Raw genomic sequence first — 22,345 nt, forward strand, 5'->3', positions numbered from 1 at the left:
TAATGGATGGATCAGTACTCTGTGCTCTTGCCATCCTTATAGCTTAACCGAAATTAAAATCACGTAAACCTGCTCTAATCATTTTCTTCCATTCATTCTAATCGGCTATAACTTTTAAATACATTCATATTTCATAGCTAGCTCTGCTATAGATTTAAGCACATAGATGGTGGAGAATATTATGTCTTCGTAGCGAAATGGTGCATCTAAATACCTGTATATGTCGTCAAACATTCGTTTCCTTTCTACTCCACATAACGTGGACATATTTATTATTATATGTATGAAATCCTCCTCATAGTAAAAGGTTGAGAAAGCCATTGACCTCAAATGTTGACGCAACTTATAAAAAAAAGAAAAAGTAAAAGGGTTACCGATACTTCCTTCAAATTTAAAAAACCGGAAATGCCATTTGCAATCAGAATATTTGTTAGATTTTAAAAGTTTTTCACAATTTTCACTGCTTTTTTTTTTTAATCACTTTTCCCGTCTCTAGGGGGCTTTAAAATGGATTTTATTTGGGGAAAACTAAATACAATTTGTTTTTTAATTACTAGATTGTAAAAAATAGCTTTTCCGGATTGACTATTTTAACCAGGAAACTCACTTTTAAATTATAAAGATGTTATCCAGAACTGTGGATTTCACATTTTGTTAAAAAGCATTCTTAAATCTATATCACGAAAACTCAGAAGCAAGCCAATTATCTACCAGTGTTCCACACCTCTATACAATTTTGTACTACTTCATTTAAGTTATTTAAAAACTATAAACTGTTTTTAATTACCCACATAGTTTTTACTAAATATTTATCACCATCAACTACAAGTAAACAAATCATTTTATAAACACATCCGTGAGAATCTATTATCTCATCATTTTCCTTAGACCGCGCCTAAATCATTTTTCAAGGTTAGCTGATGTCTTTTTTGACTTGTTTCCATCCTATTTTTATCTAATCTTTAGATAAACTAAAAATGTAAAGTTTTATTATTTATGTACGATTAACGATTATATCTTGTATGGGGGACTATTGCGAGGGATTAGGATGATCTGTAATCTAAAGTAGGGTAAAATATTACTTAATAATAATGTAGGATATTGTGTTTAACTTTAATTTCCGAGTTAAAAGACAATTTCAAAACCAAAAGATGGGGTTTTCACTGTTCTGATTTATTTTTTCTAAAATGCCTTTTTAGATTTTTCAAAATCCTTGTGAAGTAACTTTTGGGCCATTTTGATTAGGGTAAAACTGTGCCTTTTGGTGTAACGTAAAGTTTGTAAAATCTGCATCTTAGAATAATAGTAAAAGAACGGCCTATTCGTGTTAAAGCCAATTATTTTTATTTTTCCCAAAATGCAGTAAATAGAAAATTGAAAAATCATTTTTTAAAAGAAAAAAAAATTGATACTTTTATTTTTTATTGTAGGAAGGCTTCATTTATACTTTACGAATTGTCTTCCCATTTTTAGGGAGACAATGTTGGGAAAAGTCATTTTGTGTATATATAATAACACAATGTAGAATTGTCAAACAAGACTAGTTCTAGACAATACTATTGCACATTAGCTATTCAGATCTTTCTTCTAGTTAAAATAAAGGCTTTATTCAATTTACGTGAAGCAATATCTTTCGTGATATTCTAAGGTAAATTATAAGATATAGATAAGTATATTTAATAATTTTCTCTGAAAGTTATGCGTGCATGTATTGTCATGCTTTATAGCGCTTCTTTTGGGCAAGGTTGCATTTCTGTCTTCTTCTTTTTAAGGATATGCAAGTATGGTTGTATTAAAGTCCAAGTAGGAAGGCTTCAAAACCAAAACCACTTAATATTGGTTAAATTATGAAGCGCCATCTATCTTTCCTGGTTATTTTTCTGGCGTAGAACATTTTGTTTTCTTTTCGGGTCACAATGATGCGCTGAAGACCTTGCAAGATCTAAAGTGTTCTTACTGGTGTCAGATGGAACCTTTTACCAACTCTCTTCCTCGACCAAAGATCCTCCTCCTTCTTCACCTGGTGTTTGAATGTTCCTAGATATTGGCGTCGCCATTAAACGCAGGAGATTTATTGGAGTTTCCTCCATTTAATCACAGAATCTGCTGGTGCTATCACATTCCAGGCTCGGCATCATCTTGTGCCCTCTAACTTAGACCGAGATCAATTTTCTTTTCATTATAATTGCCTAGACAGATCTTCATCTATCCTCAGGATTGAGAAGCTGGTCCAAAGTGAAGTCCAAACATAATTTTCTATCAGTTAGGGTTATAGCAATTCCATTAAGACACGTAGCGTTCATTTTACTAGTAAATATCAGAGAATAAAGACATGTTTAGCGGCACTGAATGGATGATGTTAAGAAAGCTCGCAGCATGGGTGTAGCTAAACTTATTACTCTTGAGAGAAACAGTTAAAGTAGGTGATTAAATCAAGACTAATTAAATATGAAATATTGTTCAAATTTACAGTAGGTTTGAACAGTAATTCTTTCAAACAGAAGCGGTGTCCATATTTTATGTAAAGTTTCATCAGACAATGGTCGAATATTTCCAAGCGCAGAAAGTAGAAAAGCTGTTTTATACTTCCGCCGAGAAGAACCAAGAGCGCAATCCACTGCCATATTGACACCCATTTACACACTCTACTAAAGTACCGACCGTAGGCCATTACAAAGTAGTTCATCTCTTCTGACACCTTTACTAAAACTGTAATTGCAAAGTTCCCACAATTGTCTCACATTTTTACTATTCTTAGCTGTAACTTCTTTGATGCATAATTATTTCATTTTATTATTATTTTTCTTAATTAAGACAACAGAGGTTATTGTAGCCTGGAGCTTTTGTTTCACTGTACTGCCAGCCTCCGGACAGAGTTCTCTCTTTATAGACAACCTTCCACATTGTTGGGAAATTGAGCTGTCCCACAAGGAAAAAAAATCTAAGGGTAGGCAGTTCTTGAATCCGGGATCTCCGCATGGGTGTCCCAAAGTACTACCACGAAGCTAATCGATTCCCTTAAACTAGGGGTCCCCAAACTTTTTACACAGGAGGCCAGTTCACTGTCCCTCAGACCGTTGGAGGGCCGGACTATAAAACAAACTATTTTAAAGTAAAAAAAAAAACAAAAAACAAACAAACAAAACGGGAACAAATAGAATATTTAAAATAAAGAACAAGTAAATTTAAATCAACAAACTGCCCAGTATTTCTGTGGGAACTATGGACCTGCTTTTGGCTAATGAGATGGTCACAATGTCCGGTTTAGTTATAGTGCTTTGCCTTTCTTCCTACTTCTGGCTGTTATTTTACACTGTTTTCGGAGCCGTGACGCCGGAAGTAGTACTGTACATGAGCGACGCAGCGCTTTGCGGCACCGCCACAAATATAGTGCTCCTCTCACTGACCACCAATGAAAGAGATGCCCCTTCCGGAAGTGCGACGGGGGCCGGATAAATGTCCTCAGGGGGCCGCATGTTTTGGGGTCCTATAAGTTTGGGGGTCCTTGCCTTAAACGTATAGTAATTGCTACTTATTTTCTTGGCGCATCGCTGTTATTTGACATTAGCGCATATTATCTGTTATGCTTTTAAAAATAATACGTCCGGTATGAAAAAATCGACTTTCTCATACCCCGTTTTACGTAAAAAAATATTTCTTGGTACTATTTTATGAGAAAACAAAAATCGCTATAGTCGAAACAATAAAATTTAAATAATAAAATCTCTTCCGCTAGCACAGTCGATTTTCTCTACAATTTACAATGTTACTTATATATTTAAATTAGATATAATACCTCCTTCAAATAATCAGTTTCATCTTTTCCCTTATTTTTGTTAACCATAACGGTATTAATTGTGTATTATTACTAGTGGCGGGGAAAAAAAGCAGTGTTCTGTGTGGAATCTAAATGTAGATGTTCTTTTTCAACGCAATGTCTGGTATTGGATTTTAAACACTTTAATTGGGTGATCTTAACTGTTTTTTTAAAAAAGAAATAGTTCAAGGTGGCCGCCATATTACTTTAAAGAACTTAGTGGGTAGTTGCAGCGTCGAACCCACCCAAAAGCACACGTACCTTACTGCAGAACTATTCTACCTTGAAGTATCCAGCAGGAGGATACAATCTGCCAAGTTCTCTTTCGAAAAAAAATTTATCCAAAGTGAATACTGAAATTTGCTAGCGAAATCCTGATTAGAATAGCTGGATTACGATCAAATGACTATTTGACAAAAAAATTCATTGTATTGACATATTCATCTACAAAACTTCTAGTTCCTTCCGCTTTGCATCGCCCCAGTGTACACTTCAATAACTTCACGGAAAACCATCTTCCGGAAGACAATATTCTTAAAGCTCACAGTCCGGTAATGGACATTGCTGTATGTAACGACAGAACACTGTCAGAAGGCCAGCAATGCACTGAAAAAAAGCCACGGGCGCCAATTACGTCAGCTATAAATTTAAAAAAAAATAATAATAATAAACTGAAGTTGAATTGGAACAGCAGAGCGAGAGATTCCAATCTATTCATACCGAAGGCAAGTATCTACGTCAAATCTAATATCTAGTAAAAAAGATGGCTTACAGTTAACTGCAATAAATGTTTTAAGCGGTGTGGGTGGCTAAAAAGACAGAAGTCTCTCTCTAACATAGATTAGCTACTAGGTCTGTAATCAGCAGCGAATCATTAAAAACATCAAAATCCATATACCACAATCTCTTACTTTCATTTCTCCCGAACTAAATTATTTTTAAAAAATTAACTTTTCACTAATTTAGCAGCATCTTCACGTGAATAGTATCTTCTAATCTCTTCTTTTTAGTGTTAGCATTCTTATACGAGTACTACAATAAAAGTACTCTAATTTCTACTTTTATATCCATTACGTAAACGTATTATGTCACTAAGCGTATTCTTCTAGTTTTTTTAATTATACTCAATTTAAGACAATTATAAGAATTAAGAACACCAGGTTATTCTCTTTTTTTATATAAATTGAATACATTTAGAAATATATTAAAATTTAAATAATTAAAGTTTGCGGTTTAAAAATAAACTAACATTTTTTCTTTATCCAGAGAAAGGGCTTTACGTAGACCGAAAACTTTCTTGGAACCTCCACACTAGACTTAAAAGAACAGAACTAAACAGACGCTGTCGACTACTTAAAAGACTCTTAGACGATAGATCTAAACTCTCTCTGGACTGATTTATACTTCTATTTTGAAACCCATCTGGGCTTATGGAATAGAGCTGTGGGGTTCAACCAAACACACAAATCTCCAAAGGATTCAATCTCTTCAATCTAAAATACTTCGAACTATTGTAAACGCTCCATTTTATGTCTCTCAACCTGGACTACACACACTGACCCTTAACATTCCTTTTGTCACCCAAGTCGCTGAAAACACGATACAGAAAACTCCACTTCAACCTGCAATCTCATATAAAATCCTCTAGCACAAAAATATTTCTTCAAGAACTCTTCTAGACAACCCGAGACAAGACGCCTTAAGAGACAGTGTGGCCTCGTGATCTCCTCTCCAGTGAAGAGAGTGGACTAACCATCTAATATTTTGGAGTGTTACCACTGGAAAACTTCTCCACTCGTTACCTTATCATTTGTTACTCGGTTATTACTGTTACTTATATCGCTAACGCGCTGATTGTAGCATAAATGAATGCCAAAAAGAAAAATTCTGAGAAAAAAATGACAATAATTTAAATCGTTTTTGTAGTCCAGAATGTTGAAGGAAATGTAACGGTTGCAGAGTTTCAGATTCTCTTACTCTAATAAGAGAAACTATTGCTATGGATCAGATCTTTTTTTTTTTTTTGGAACATTTTTCAAGGTCCTTTGAGTCCGAAAAAGTGTTTTTACGGAGTAGAATATTTTTTCGTCATTTTTAACAGTAACCTTGACGAAAGGGTATTTATTGAAATACACTCAACACATATCACATAATGTATATCGTGGTTATATTCTGATTACTACAAACAAACAAATAATTTAATTACCTAAATACAATTTCAATATTTGAAATAAATCCTCTAAGACCAAGATGGTTGTCTCTTAAGCTCCCGTTTATATTTATTTTAACAAAGTTTTGCTGCCATTTATTGACTGTAAATTACTTTAAATTAATGTATGTTTGTACGAAGCACAAAGAATTGATTAAAGACTTTTATTATTATTTGTATAAATTTAAAATAAATTTTACACAAAAAAAAGCAAACTTTTTCTCTTGTTACAATCACTAAAACACTAAATTCTACAATTTAGCACTTTGTTTCCAAATTTATATCATATTTACGACAAGTTGGGCCACAATATAGATTAATATATACATTTTTCTGGAAAAAAAAACTTAAAAAACTAACATCATGTCCACAGGCTTAGTGTGTTTGCTTGCATAATATTGTTTTCTCTGTTTAATTATTAAATTTTCCCAGATGTTTGCGACAGTCTCATTGTATCGGCTAGCTCTATCCAATTGCCACACCCGTGGGATCATTATTCCAAACTTTACACTCCCCTCGCTACTTCTTAGCCTAACAATCAACAGTACGTATATTTTTTCTTTTTTTTTTGTGTCATTATTTCTATTATTATTCATATTTTATGACTAACAAGAAGTATGTAATAGTAACTGGTGATGATAATGTAATTCTGTAGTAATTTTTATTGTTTAATTCTTGTGTTTTTGGGGGGAAAAAAAGTTATTGGAGACCACAACAAACCAAGCTAATTAATCTGTATATTTCAAATTCGGGGTTTAGGTTTTCTTGATGGCTAGTGTACCATTAAGTGTCTCGTACAGATAGGTTACGTAAAAAACTTGTCTTATTATACTTGCTGCTGTAGAAAAGACAATTATTGATGTCACTTTACTGAACAGTTTCCGCAATACATTTAGTATTTTCTCTTACTTCTGTAATTCTCAAGGTTATAACCCAAATAGGAATATTTGACCAATCACATACACTATAGTTTGTAAAACCGTACAATTACACTGTAATGTGACTTTACAGATAGCCAATAAGAAGTTTATAGAATAGTGTTGGAGCCATTAGTCTAATAGTCTAGAAAGTGGACTATCCTACAAAATAAAGGGGCACCTCCGCTTGAGGAATTTGAGTCAAACTCAATTTTAACAATAAATTTAACCCCCTCCTTTACAATATCGTACAGGTAAGTAATGCCCATAGGCCTACTGTGTGTAGTACATCTAAAGTAGAGTTCAATGTCGTATTGGTCAACTTCATATTTTCCACTGTTCTTGAGTGACGTCACTTTAAAAATTTTTTTTTCACAAATCATTACTTTTTTCCAATAAAAATTGTTATTACTCAGAAAAGTTTTAGTCCGAATTCGATTCTGATGACACGGTTAGAAAGACAGATAAATTCTCTAAAAATTGATACCATTTTGAAGCATAAGTTATTCTCCAAACAGCCTCAATCTTCCTCCGAATGCTGGAAAAATAAAAGTAATAGAAATTTTTGAAGAAAACTCATTAGGCCCTTATGTGATCATTATCAGACCTAGGTGCTGGCACTTTTTTTATAAAAGTTTCCCTTGTTTAATGGGCTTTCAAACGGTATATCATTTTCCATGATTCCTTTTATCTTCGTATGAGAAATTACGTTTGTTTTACAAGAAAACGTGTTCACGAGCACTCAATCAGTCATCAAGTTGTTTAATTCATTGAAAACTCTTTTAGATGGACCACTAGTCAATTTTTAAAGTAGATTGTCTTAAAATAAGGAAGTCAAAGGTATAAAAAGTGCCAGCGCCTAGGTCTGATAATGATCATAGATTCACTGGTTCAAAGAATTAAATAGCATAGCATCAGACTATGAATTGAAAATAGAATTTAAGTTAAATAACGTAGACTTATGGTTATATAATTTAAAAATTATTCATTTTCGTTGTAATTACTATTTCCGTCAGAATTGTACATCTAAAGCGCTAAGTTCTTCATTAGGTAAAATTTACATAGAACTGAATTTGGACGTTACACACTTAATTTTTTTTTTTTATTTTTGAAAAAAAAATAAATGACCGCATATTTTTTTAAATTTTATTGTATATTTATTTAAAAAAATATTTTTTTCTCCTTTTTTCAGGGACTGAAGAACTTAGAAAAATATTATGTAGTGTTGGTCACACTGTCTTTAATCATTCACGAAGATAACCTAGTCATAGCAATGAGTCCCATGTGTTATGAAAAACACAATTTGTGAATCCAGTTGTATCCTAGGCAAGTATAATTTAAATTGCTTTCTTATGTGTTGCTTCATATGTTAATAATACAAATATTCTATCACAATGGTTTTAGTTTGGCAATAATAGGATTAAAATTTAAGGTTTTTCAATGGAAGATAAAACTCAAGAATTGTGTACCGAACCTTTACAACCGACTGTGTCTGTACCAGCCACGGATACAACGAACTATCTGAGTGGAGACTCACCAGAAGATGATCCAATGAAAGTGTTCCATGGAAAAGTTAAAAGGTGAGTGGCTGTTCTATGTTTTGTGCTGTAGTTCAGGACGTAATAGTAATTTAGTAGTTAGTTGGGATTAAAAAATATAATTGCATTTTGTTTCATTTAATCTTAGCAACAGAATGTATTATCGTGTGATTTTTCGAATTTGAGGGTTCACTTGAAATGCATGTGTTCTGTGTATCGTCTCTATACTATACAACAATGCAGAGGAATTTAGTCAACAGAACTTAAAACTTAAAAAAATTGTAGAATTTTTCAAACTTTATGTCCGTTTCTAAATTAAAACAGTTTTATAAAGATTTTAATTGTCAAAAAGTGTAACGTTGAAAAACAACCCATTTTGACAATTTTTTTTTCTCTGTGTATAACTGTAAAAGAAAATTTGAAAATATAGGGCAAATCCATCTTTATAACTGCAAATTTTTGTAACAACCCAGAAGCTAATAGAGTATTTCGAAAAAACGTTACCGAAAATGGGCAAATTCAGAAAACGTTTTTGTTTATGGTAGTAGAATTCTTGTTACCTTTTTTTGTTAACAACGTAGCAACTAAACCGCGAGAAATTGATTTTCATGAATGAGGTGTTATTCAATACGGAATTTCATGTAGATTTGCCTTTTGGTGCAAAAGAAAGTCAAGAGTGTTCGTAAGATTTTCCAAAATAGTTCCAATATAATGTATTGTGTAATTTAAGGTAACTACTATTCGGCAAAAATTCTATTTTACAAGAAAACTCAACTTCAATGGTAGTGGTAACAGAAAGTCGTGTGAGTGTGCATTTAAATTGGAAATAGTTATAAAATGTGCCGACAATTGCCGACAGAAACCGATCGTATTCGGTTTAAAGTCGTGAGAGTGTGCAAGTTAGATTTTTTTTTTTTAAGGCGCGTCAACATCTAAGGTTATTGGCGCCCGGAGCTTTTTCCAGTGCACTGTCGGCCTCCGGACAGTGTTCTCTCGTTACAGACAACACTGTAAGTTAGATGTTAAATATTAAATTGGAAATAAAATCATGGTCAACTGAACCGAAAGTTGCCGACAAATTCCGATCGCATTCGTCTAGTAAGGCAGGTTGGGTTACAGATCCAGTGATTCCTGGAATTTGAATTCTCTAACCCATCGTGCCTTGATGACTTAGGTTTGGGACTGACTTTACTACTCTGCAGTTAGTTTTTCCACTATATCTCGGGAACGGTAAATCGTAGAAACTTCAAATTTGATATTTCATTCACGTTCAACTAGAGGAAGTGACGATTAATTTTTAGTCAAAATAGCTCCACCGGAAGTACCACTTTACTGAGTAGATTTTTCACTTATTTAACTTTTTTTAAAAAACCGCTTCTTGGATTTTCTTCAAACTTGGCACAATTATAGCTCACAAATAGTTCTATAACTTTTATACGAAACATTTTTCTGGATTACTTCGAATAAGGGTACTTTTGGGGGAGGGGGTGGTTAGGCAGTCCAGTAGAATACTAGGTCGCTGTAACATAAGGTCACACACTATGGAAGGCTACACTTTTCTGAACAAATTTATTTTATTTGAAAATGGCCAGTATATGGGTTTGAGACATCAAATGAATTCTAAAAAATTTAAATGAGAAGTTAATGTAGTAAAATTACTTGAATAATATCAATGAAGTACTCGTATTAGTGAAATGTTGGGTTATTGGTGATTTGTATAACTTTTATCGTTTAATCAATATATTTTGATCAATTTTTTTGATAAACACTTTTAGATACTTTCCTCAAATGGACCTAAAGAGATAGATTATTGGTGGAGAACTCAATTTCGAAAAATTTTCACGATTGCAATGCTTCCATTCAGAAGAAGGAGAAAGTAAATTTTAAAATATTTTTAGAGTGTTGTTCAGAACCGCTGTTACAAATAAGAGAGACCCAATTTCCTTTGCACCTGAGAACATATTTGTTTATTTCAGTTTTTAAATTTAACCATATGATGTAAATATGAAAGAAATATGTATAATATTGTAATTATTGGTTCGCGAATGTAACAATCAGTAATACACTCAGTTATTAAGTACAAAAAAAAAAGTTGCCACTGGATTCATTGAACAATGAATAGAAGATTTTATTTACACGTTGTCATAACTTTTACACTATTTTTTGTGTTTTGTCTTTGTGTTAAAATGTTGTACTGTATTTTGAGTGAAATCACTTTTACTGGTGGTTTAAAACAGAAAAATTACTTTAATATTGATGGCAGTCAAGTTTAAAAATATACACGTATATAAAACAAGAGTTACATCAAGAAAAGAATTGCATTTTTGTTTTTTGTTTTTTAATTGGTGACTATTACTATCTTTCTAATAAGTTCGAATATACATAAACAATTCAGTAAAATTATTAAAATATAACTTATGTTTCTAAATGAATGTAGTACATACGAAAGAATGTTCGCTTTTAATATATTTATATTACATTTATGTAAATGGACACCAAAAAGTGATAGCCGCCCGGCCATTTCTGGGGTTACCGCAATAAGTTTAGGCGACTAGCTGTTATAAATTATTGAAATATTGCTAGCCATACTTATAAAACTCAACCGTAAAAGGCGCTCTTAACAAAAATTGATAACCAAACGTGATGGTAGCTTTAAAAAACACCCCTTGTTAAAAAAATGAAGCATTCCACTTACAATTATGCCTACTGTCTATAAAATTAAAAAGCAGTTTGTGTATACTTGTGCTTTATTTCTTATAATCTCACGTCTTTTAAATTGTTTCTGCGTTTAAATCAGTGGGGAATAATTGTATGAAACGGTGTACACAGCGCTAGGTATGGACACTAATTTCGGAGCGTTAATCTCGAACTCTGAATATGGAGATGCATTGTGAAACGGGTTACTGGCCGAGAAGCATTTCCACCTCAGTTCGTTGGAATCGCTATCGGAGGTGTTAAAATATTTCATAGAAGGCAACCATCTATGCGCTCGATTTTGTTTCAAATTGTCACGATGGATCTGACATGCTACATAGTAGTTTTCTATAGCAGCTAGTTGGCCAACATTGATTACCTTCACGTTGGGCACATTAGCATAACGGATACTTTCCCAATAATCTCTGGACACCCGATATGTCCTACCATCGAACAGTGGTGCGATACCTTTCTTATATTTGACATCGGTGCTGGGCTTGGCATCGACCCTTGTTCTCTCCGGTGGCCGTTTATTTGCTTCAATGGTGTATTTATGGGCAACACCTTCCTTCAAACACTGACTCATCTTTCTTGTCTATGTCCCAGTATTAACACAAAGAATTTTGAAAAATGTAAAAATTAAAATGGAATATTGAAACTGTTACAAAATATACTATTTAATATTTCATATTTGTTTTCTAAAGCCGAGCATATGAGTAGTATATACTTATATGTCATATGGAAAATAATAGTTTTTTGCACATATTTAATAACATTCCAGAATTAAAGTGAAAGGTATAACAAAGAAAAAAAAAAGTTATTTCAAAAAACTCACAGTACCTCTTCATTTACAATCACTTTATTTAGTAGAAAAGTACTGAGAAACCAAGTGGAATGTAACCTACTCAACACTCACTGAGTTATACCTTTAGAACTGTTTATTTACCTCCTGTAATACTAATGCATAATGTTTATTATATTTACAGCAGATCCAAGTTTCTTTATAGCGCTGTCACATAGTGACGACCTTATTGTAAGTAAAAAATGGTAGTTTAGTCAAAAATATATATATTTTATTATATTGCACTTAAACATAAAGTGTTGTTATTTGGCAGAAATACACCCACAGATTCCTAAAATCTTTGAATTAATATGTAGATTACTCTCAATGAAATTGATAATAATAGGAGTAATTGTTTTTTGCCGGCTTGATCTGTTTCAGGGAGGCAAACAGGGTAAAACGGGATACATCTTCAATGGTATGTACACAGAAACCTGAAATTGTAAACGCTTGCAGTTCAAAATGTGAAGATAATGAACAATCGCGTATTTCTAAAGAATTCATGCAAAAATTACATGAGGAGAAACATCAAAGGCAGTGTACTTTCGTTGAATTATTGCGTGATTGGTAAGTATTTGAATGCATTTATTACAAAGTTTTGCTAGTATGAAAAAAGAAAATATTTGAAAGTTAAATGGAATAATTCATTATTATTGTTATTATTTCTTTTTATTTCAGTGCACAGTACAGTTTCGGTGAAAAATTGGCAATATTCTGCGATTGGATATATGCTAACATCGATGGTAGAATTGCTTTATTTGGTACATCAACTGTGGTGCCTTTGTGTGCTTGGTTTACTAGAGTATTTTGGGGAGCTTTGATTAGCCAAATAATTTTTGTAATATTTGTGTGGATGTTCGCACGTTTTGTATTCTTTCCGCCGACATCTCCTCCTCTGCGTGAAGCTGAAAAATTTGTAAGTATAATCATACAATTTTTATTGCTATAAAATAATAGTTAAGGTATAAATGGAAAAAATGAAAACTCTCAGCTTATCGAATTTTAAAGAAATTACGTATCTCAGGCACAGTTTTCAATTTATTTGCATTTTTTGACGATCCAGATTTTAATTGTTTAACCACCTCTGTGAGTAACTCCAAAAAAAATGTAGTTTTGTACATTCCGCCCCTAGACAGCTCCTAATTCAACTAATATTTAGTTTAAGAAAAATTAGCTTACAATTTTTTTGTCTTTGGGAAAAATTGTGAATGTATTCCAAACAAATATTCTACGAAAGCGGCATTTGTATGCTGAATAATTAAGAAAAAGGAATGCTCGAAGAATATTTTGGTTAGTAATAGTAGGAATGTGATACTATGACAGAACTACGAGGGTCGTTTGAAAAGTCCGTGCAAAAATAAAAACTACTTAATTTTTGGGGGTAAACCTTTTTTATTTTTCAACATAGTCTCCTTTTAGGCTTATACACTTCGTCCAACGCTGCTCTAGTTTGTTGATCCCTTCCGAATAATAGGATTTGTCCAAGTCTGAAAAATAGCCATTCGTTTCTGCAATCACCTCCTCGTTTGAATAAAATCTTTTTCCCGCCAGCCATTTCTTCATATTGGGGAACAAATAGTAGTCCGAGGGAGCCAAGTCTGGAGAATAGGGGGGATGTGAAACGAGTTGGAACCCTATTTCCATTAATTTTGCGACCACAACTGCTGAGGTGTGAGCTGGTGCGTTGTCGTGATGGAAAAGGACTTTTTTGTGGGCCAATCGTGGGCGTTTTTCTTGCAGCTCGGTTTTCAAACGGTCCAATAACGATGAATAATATGCACCTGTAATAGTTTTACCCTTTTCCAGATAGTCGATGAGGATTATTCCTTGCGAATCCCAAAAGACAGTCGCCATAATCTTTCCGGCCGAAGGAACGGTCTTCGCCTTTTTTGGCGCAGATTCCCCCTTGGTAACCCATTGTTTAGATTGTTCTTTGGTCTCAGGAGTGTAGTGATGTATCCATGTTTCATCCACAGTGACGAAACGACGCTTAAAGTCCTGCGGATTCTTCTGGAACAGCTGCAAACCGTCTTTGCAACACTTCACACGATTTCGTTTTTGGTCAAGCGTGAGCAATCGCGGCACCCATCTTGCGGATAGCTTTGTCATGTCCAAATGTTGATGCAAAATATTATGTACCCGTTCATTCGAGATGCCCACAGCACTAGCAATCTCACGCACCTTCACTCTTCTGTCATCCATCACCATACCATGGATTTTATCAATGATTTCTGGAGTAGTAGCCTCAACAGGGCGTCCAGAACGTTCAGCGTCACTTGTGGCCATATGGCCACTCCGAAAATTTTGAAACCATTTATAAACTGTTCTAATCGAAGGTGCAGAGTCACCATTATGTTTATCAAGCTTCTCTTTAGTCTCCTGAGGCGTTTTGCCTTTCATAAAGTAGTGTTTAATCAACACACGAAATTCTTTTTCGTCCATTTTTTGAAAATCACTCGACTTCCTCGATTCAAACGAATGCCAAACACAAAGAAATAGACCGATCTGACTGAAACTTGGTGTGTGTTCTTCCAAGAGATGCTACTAACTAAACATAACCTCGATACGCGCCAGTGGTGCTATCTCTCTGACTTTGCACGGACTTTTCAAACGACCCTCGTAAAGAATGATTTTTAGGGCTCAAACAAAGTTTCTGTCAACGCCTCTAGTGCGTATAGTCTTCTAAGGTTACGAAATCTTTCTACTCGCTTGTCAGTGTTCTCTCGTAGAAAACATTGGTCATCTGTGCTTGAATTTCGCAGGATTAAACCCGTTAACACCCACAGAAAAAATTGTAAGCTAATTTTTCTCAATCTAAATATTAGTTATATTTGGAACAGACACAGTTTGGCATGAATTATCATCAAGCAGTGAACAAAATGGAAATAGAGACGTTAATGTTCCATCCTTCCATAAGTATAAGATTATTGATAAATGAATGCGCAAGTAGAATGAATCCTTTAACCAAGTTAATCGTTTTAAAGCCTTCACATTTACATCAACTATAACCGAGACTCGTGTCAAAAACTTCTGAGTTTTGCATATTATCAGAAACGCTCTAGAATTTTCTAGGGAGCGGCAGAAGCGGGTTAACGCGTTGATTTGAGAAATTAAAGCATTACTTTTTAATTTTAAAACTGTTCTTTCATTTAGGGTATGGGACAATCATTTTCTTAATGAGATTTTTTATACGGATGAAAAAAATATAATAGGTAGTTTGGTCAATCGAGTGGAAGATTGATAATATAAACAAAAAAAAAAATTATGTTGGGGGGCTCAGTAAGGTTTAAGGCACCTCTGCATAGGAATAGATTTATTTATTTATAGATTTTTTTAATTAAAATTTGGCATAATAGTTATAAAAAATAAAATGTAATATAGAAAGAAAATTTAAGGAAAAAAGATAAAAGAAAAAAAATCAGAGAATAACCACTAGAGAGGTTATCGGCAGTATTGTCTGTGACTTACGCTCATGGTGACCAGTTGATTGGATTTCTTGGCGTTGCTGTATGATTGTGTTCTTAAGTGTAAAGGAAAAATATCCGCGATGGAATGTTCTTTGGATATAGTTGAGGCCAAAAAGCGAAAGGGCAAGAATTTTAAGAAAAGGTGCTTTGTGTGTAGTGCTAACCCCAGTGCTGTTGGGTGATTTTCGACAAAACATTTATTTAAATGTTTAAGGAATTTATTTATTTAAATTAAGTATGATAGAGGTAAGTTATATGCTTTTTGTCGTTCAACAGTCCGTCCGTTCGACCGGATAGATCGGTATGCTCTTTTATATTAATTTGTTTTAATTTGACTTTCTACTAAGTTCGTTCGAGCCATTCAAGATTTACATACTCTCTCAGAATGCTGTGTATGGTGTGAGAAAGTTATATCATAACCAAAGATGCCCTAGGACCATTATTGTTTTCATTCTTCATTAACGACCTAAAAGAGCCTGATGAGGTTTTAGGCCTGAAAATAATATCTTCTGTATACGAATAAGACTTTGGCAAATGATTCCAAAAGTTTACAAAAAAAAACTATTAACGAGTTCTGCCAGTATTGTAATGTGTGGAATTTGAAAATAAAGTCTCAAATTATGGTTTTCCAAATTTGGGAATGAATTGATAAAAGTTATTAGTTGAAATAAAGTTAATACCTACACTCGTTTCATAAAACCTACTTTATGAAAAACTTCAAAAATCGAAAAATTAATTTTACTTATAAAATCTGTGTAAGGTATGAGATTACCCAACTCTCAGAAGTCAGGCAGCCTTAAACCTATTAAAGATCACTATTATATTCCATCTTTAAGCTATAAAATAAACAATAATTCTAATTATGTAAACATTAAAAGCATTAATAATTTAGTCATTACTTATAAAACTAATGTGTTCTTAATTTACGGTGCTAATTCTAGGTGTGATAAATATTTCACCTAGAGGTAAGCTAAGGAAAACTGACCACTGTTTTTAACGACAGAGCTAGTTGCAATTCATTGCCAAGATTATAAAATTCGTAAAAGAAACTATTCCAGAGTCGTAATTTTTGTCGTTAGCATGGGGATCATGTTGTGTGATTCGTTCTAATATTTTGTTTCAGTTAGTTTGAGTATTACCCAGTTCTCCATTACATAATGTTTTATTTTATATCTGAAAAGGTATTTTAATGTAAATATCTTCCTTGCAGGATAGGCAGTTGTATCATCAAAGCCAATCGCATATGGATAAGATGTTAAAAATTAAGGATAAATTAGAACTCAGATCAAGGGTAAAAATTAGTAATTAAATTGTTTTTACAGATTCAAAGGGTAATTTTTTTAATGTATTTACCTTTTAATTTTGCAGATATCTCCATCAATTAAACCAACTGGAGAAGATTCAGTTGGAACTAGGGAATGAAAGGAGAGACGAGAAAAACTATTTTAATTGAAAAAGTTTTTTATTTAAAAAAATATATAATAAATTGCTCACAGTAAAAATCATGTTTAAATTTGTTTAAGTGGATGTTTCTTCAGGTCTCAGTCTGAGGTAGCAAAGGAAAGCATTCTTTTATGATTTACTTTTTAGGTATCAGCATATTTGGTTTGTAGTCACTTATAATAGTGGTTCTCTTTCTCATGGTTCTAAAACAGAAATATTTATTTCTTCTATTCCAGTTGATGAATCCACTGAAAATCTCAACTTTAAAATTGCATGAAGTTAAAACTTAGTTTTTCTATCGAATACCATATCGTCGCTCCTGATACCTAAAGTTTCGAATAAAATTCGACAAACTACTTTTAAAAAAGTTATAATGCCTATTTTTCAGGCGTGGCTTAACTTCCAACTGCCAAATTAAGTGTATTGGACGAGAGAAGGAAGCTCAAACTTTAATATTAACATTTTAACAATTAAAAAAACTCTGATCTCAAACTGGGAATCTCCCACTTACTAGACTGAAGGTTTAAAAATGAATAATTTGTAATCTGTAGTTGGACGTTAAACCCCGTCTTAAAAAATAGGCGATTACTTTACTTCATATATAACTTGTGATGACTAAATAAACTATGTTAACAAGGTAATTTTTATAAAATTATATGATTAAATCTTCAATAGACACCATTAATCTAAATCTGAATAGTAGATCGTTGAAGATTTATTTTAGATACAAAGAAAGTTCTTTTAAATTGTTGTTCTTATAAAACTATTTAGGTTACTGGCTTATTTATTTAAGCACTTGAAGAACGTTGAGTATTCTATCAAAGTTACCGTATTAACTTAAGCAATTGCAGCAAGAGAAAGTCTGCGAGAGTTCAAGCTGAAGTAGTCACGTCCAGAAGAAAATGACACATCTTGCCAGCCAACAATTGCTATCCACAAAACAGAGTCTTATAACTCGCAACACTTTTCTATTTTCCTATTTTTATTTTCAGAAAATCCAATGTCTTATTGGCTAATACTAGATAAAAGTTACTGTGAGAAAGAAATTGTACTGTACACTGAGTAATCTGTGCCAATGTCAAGACTCATTTTACCTTCTTCTCATACAACAAGATTATGTTTTGTGATAAGATTGTTTGAAAACTGTGATTAGTCAACACTTAAACAAAATAATACCACTTTACTGCTATTTTACAATTTTGTATCGTTAACTTTAAAAGTTTTTATTTTATTTTGATGCGTTCCATGATACAGACGATTCCCAATGGCAAGAATAATTTCTGAATAATATACTTAGCTAGTTTAGGTACTTTTTGGTTATGATATATATTTTCTGTTACAGTCAACCCTCCTATAACGCGGTACTCTCAGAACGCGGTTTCCATATAACGCGGAGCTGAAATTGCGACAGCCCTCCTATAACGCGGTACTCTTAAAGCGCGGTTTCCGTTCAATAACGTCCCATCAGTTCTTTCCGTGCACCCAATGAATGATTTTAACTGGATATGTTTATATAAACATTCAAGCTTATCTTTTAGCCGTTTACGACATCGGTTTCAGTCGTCTCAGAGCTCTTTCACAGTACGTTTCGTTGGTGACCAATTCTTTCTAAAATATTGTTGCTGGCACTGTTCTAGCGACAGCGAAGAAGCGCAAAATCGCTCCGTGGCACTCAAACGGTTTATTTGTGGTTTATAATTGTCTTCCTTCCTCCTAACTGCACGTCATTAATACAACCTTTGGACCAAGGAGTCATTCAAACTGATCATTCAACGGTGCGCAGCGCAAAGTTTAAGAGAGAGTTAAGAAATTGCTTAGCTCCCTATAGAGAGGTTTTAGTGGAGTTAGAAAAAAAAGCTACGATCGAAAACCAATGTGAAGATGAACCAAGTGAGGAAGACATTTTACACATTAAAAGAAGACGAGTTAGGCGACTCATATTTAAAAGCGAGGATGAGTGTTAAAAGATTACATAAGTTTACAAAAGTCTTTCTTTTTTTTGTTAAAAAACAATTTTTTAGTTCAGTTTTTGTTTCATTTCCTTCTATGAACTCTTCAATTCAATAAAAATAATTTATAATTTATCTTGTCTTTTTTATTATTATTGGTCTCCATATAACGCGGTACGAACGATGTGATTTGTACTAATTCTGAGTATCTTATAGCGCGGTTTCCATATAACGCGGTACGCACTCACCGCGTTATAGGAGGGTTGACTGTATTAGCATTGTATTTTTTTTTTTTTTTTTTCAACAAACTTATTGTTAGGTTTTGGTCCTTAAATAGAAGAGATGAACGGTACCCTACATATCTACAGTCACTCTTCTTTTTCCAAGAACAGTGAGTGTCTGCAGCCAAAGACAATAATTGGCAACTGGCTAAAGCAGAGGACTTCCCTGTGTATATTCTTAGCGTGTGATAAATTGGTAAATAATGATAAAAGTAATATATTTATTAGATTAAGGGCATTTTTAGCGAGATGAAGGGTAAAGGCTTTTAGTGATAGTAGTTTTATTATAATTGAAAGTTTGGTGGACTCGAACCCGGGATCTCTGCGCATGCTAGTCGTTGTATGCTGCACAAATCACTGAGCTTAATCTTTCCGTATTCGTCCCTTAATTTCTTGTCGAGACTTATAATTTTTTTCGTCCATTTATTATGGAAAATACCATTCTATTTAAAGGTAAGTGGTGGACTAGTCTCTCCATTAGGGCCCTTCAGGTAACCTAGCTTAACGTTTCTGACAACCCAACACAATAGACTTAATTTTGTTTTTTCATAAATTCATAAATCGGAAGTCCATAATGAAGATTTAGTCGAACAGTCAGTAATATTAAACAAAACCTTTCATTGTTCTACATTTATTTATTTTTCCCTCTAATTTAAAAACAATATAATTTTGTGTCTTTGTAGACAAATTTTTTTCTTTTCAATATTTATTACCTCTTTTGTTTGAATAAGCCCTAAGAAATAGTGAATAAAAAAGTATTCTTAATTTATGATAGCCCCTCAATAATCAAGAAAGTCTTATTGAAAATGTAATAATAGGCAACTAAAATGTTCGGGGACGTTCGGCCAGTTCGGCTGGCTATGACTTCGCGCTGGTCGGCCCATCGCCCGCGCGCGTACTGACGTTCGCCTCCGCTGGTTGGACTTTCAGCTTTTCGTGTATATTTAAAACCTTATTCTTATTCTCTGAAGCTTTTTATCTATTTTACCTTATTTTCTATGCCATTCTCACGCTACCCAACTACCCCCTCTACCTTCTCTTAGACCATAGGGTCACCTCCTTATCTATTGAGGGAGTCCGCTACTGACCAGCGTCCTGTACGGTGCTTGGTCTGCTGTATGTGCCTTTGAGCCTGCTGGTTTTACTGTGCTTCTTACCGCTTCGCTTCCGCCTTGGTGGTATACACGTACCATCACTCGATTGGCATCAAGGGACATCACCCCAATTATCCTACGCTTCGCGGGCCACTCCGTGGACCCGCTTCCGGTGCAAGGTTCGTCCTCTCCTTGCGCCTTTCCTGAGATTTCCCTCTTCCTCCACGCTACGCTTAACCCTCAGACATACAGTTACTATTTCCGCTTTCCTTCTAGACGCATATACATGTACTATTTCCGCTTTCCTTAGAGACGCTTATACCTCTACCATATCCGCTGTCCTGGCATTCGCCCTTATACTTCTAGCACTGCGCTTCAGGAGGTTCACATCCGGCCGCAAGGGTAAGTGTTACTCATTCCTACCTCTGCTCTACTCTCTATATATATTTGCATGTATTCAAGTGTGACCTATTCACGATTATTGTGACCCACTTCGTCACTAGCGTTTAACGCTACGCTTTGGGGTGTCAACGTTCACGCGCTGACATAAAATATAAAACGCAGTAACTGTTCAAAATATGGCCCTTTTTATTACAATAGGTAAGTTTCATTAGAAATACTTATTTAAGTAGTAAACGTGGAACTTCATGATTCTGAAGAAACTTTTTGGCCATTCATCAGATTTTCGGAGATAATATTCTAATTTTTGTTGTATTTCTGAAGAAAGAGTTCAAGGAAGGAAGATTTTGTTGGGTCTCAGAGCTGATATCTCAGGTTTGTTTAAATGTGCAGCTGTTTATTTTAATTACTGGAGTTTATTTATTCAATTGGCAGATGCTACTTCAGAAAGAAGAATGGTGATTATTGAAGCTTAATTTAAAATCAACATGATCCATATAATGGTTTCAAGTTTGTACTACCTTGCAATTCGCTACATCTAGCTCCGTAAGTCGTTATAGACGACTTAAATATTTATTTATAATACGAATCGAGAAATGTGTGCTTTAGGTGTCCTGTAGACAATCTGTGTGTTTCTAACGAAACAGTTACATGACTTTTGATTTATTTTCTAAAACTTCATTATATTTATTTTTCAACTTGCTCTTTACACCAAGGTGGACAAATATGTTTTTAATTTAAATGATGGATAACTTTAAGAAGAGATACAAACGACCCTGTATTATTAAAAACATTTTACTACTGAGGTGAACCCCCTGAAATGTAGCTTAAACAAAATTATAATAATGCATTTTATTCTTTGAACGTAGTTTAGTCATATTGATCAATTACTTTTATATAAGTTAACAAAAAATAAGTCCGTCAGAACATAACATATATGTAAACGTTAAAAGTACATTCAGAGCTAAGCCTCGATTGAGTTACTCTTTTAAGGCGATAAGAAGAAGGAAAGGTACCAGTTATGTTTGTTATAAATAACAGTTTATTACAGATTCTAATAACTTCATGGGAATTATTCTCTAAACATTTTCCGTACTCACTCAAGATTGCGTTAACAAAAATACAACTGGCCTCAGATAACAGTATCTCCAGTAAACAATTACTCTCAATATAAAATAAAAATGAATTACATTAAATTGGGAACTACTTTTTTAAAAAGCACAGAATTTAATTAAATTTAAAATAAGATTTGCTTCCAAGTGAAGTACAGTAAAATCCTCTAAAAAATACGACAAAATTTCATGTTTACCCAAATTGCCACCAGATGCCAACACATGACGGGAATTGAATATTTAGTTTACAAAAGTTGCCACCAGATGCCAACACTTGCCGGCAATTAAGTTTAATGCTTACAAAATTAACTTTTTAATTTACCATTACTTTTTATTGTTTACTAAAATTGCCACTAGATACCAGCACTTGCCGGGAATGTTATTTTCACAGTTTACATAAGTTGCCACCAGATGCCAACACTTGCCGGGAATGTTATTTCTATTGTTTACAAAAATCGCCGTTAGATGACAGCACTTGCTGGGAAATAATTATCTGGGATTAATAATAATCGATAGGTCAATTCGATATAACAAAGAACCTTCTTGAATAATTTCTGTTTTCATAAAACATGTACGTCTCTGTT

The 22,345-nt window shown here is 33.6% G+C and overlaps 1 protein-coding gene and 1 long non-coding RNA gene across 4 annotated transcripts in view; both read left to right on the top strand.

Moving 5' to 3' along the window:
- The window catches only part of LOC141458850 (uncharacterized), a 31,546-nt gene extending 13,968 nt beyond the window's left edge, over nucleotides 1–17,578 (top strand). Inside the window, exons 2-7 of one of the 3 annotated variants that reach the window (XM_074137391.1) lie at nucleotides 8,136–8,269; nucleotides 8,376–8,523; nucleotides 12,398–12,583; nucleotides 12,695–12,932; nucleotides 16,694–16,774; nucleotides 16,852–17,578. In XM_074137391.1, the coding sequence (XP_073993492.1) occupies nucleotides 8,233–8,269; nucleotides 8,376–8,523; nucleotides 12,398–12,583; nucleotides 12,695–12,932; nucleotides 16,694–16,774; nucleotides 16,852–16,905 (744 nt within the window). In that variant the 5' untranslated portion in view covers nucleotides 8,136–8,232 and the 3' untranslated portion in view covers nucleotides 16,906–17,578. Of the gene's footprint in view, nucleotides 1–8,135; nucleotides 8,270–8,347; nucleotides 8,524–10,477; nucleotides 10,827–12,397; nucleotides 12,584–12,694; nucleotides 12,933–16,693; nucleotides 16,775–16,851 lie in introns of those variants that run through there. The other 2 variants (XM_074137392.1, XM_074137394.1) reach the window with 2 other exon arrangements.
- A 1,770-nt stretch (nucleotides 17,579–19,348) lies between these two features.
- Nucleotides 19,349–22,345, top strand: part of LOC141458256 (uncharacterized) — a 30,396-nt gene continuing 27,399 nt past the window's right edge. Inside the window, exon 1 of the long non-coding RNA XR_012460848.1 lies at nucleotides 19,349–20,652. This is a non-coding gene — a long non-coding RNA (uncharacterized lncRNA). The remainder of the gene's footprint in view (nucleotides 20,653–22,345) is intronic.

This window comes from Rhodnius prolixus, unplaced genomic scaffold (assembly GCF_049639745.1).
Source record: "Rhodnius prolixus isolate KJV_2025 unplaced genomic scaffold, Rpr scaffold_5, whole genome shotgun sequence".
NCBI lineage: Eukaryota > Metazoa > Arthropoda > Insecta > Hemiptera > Reduviidae > Rhodnius > Rhodnius prolixus.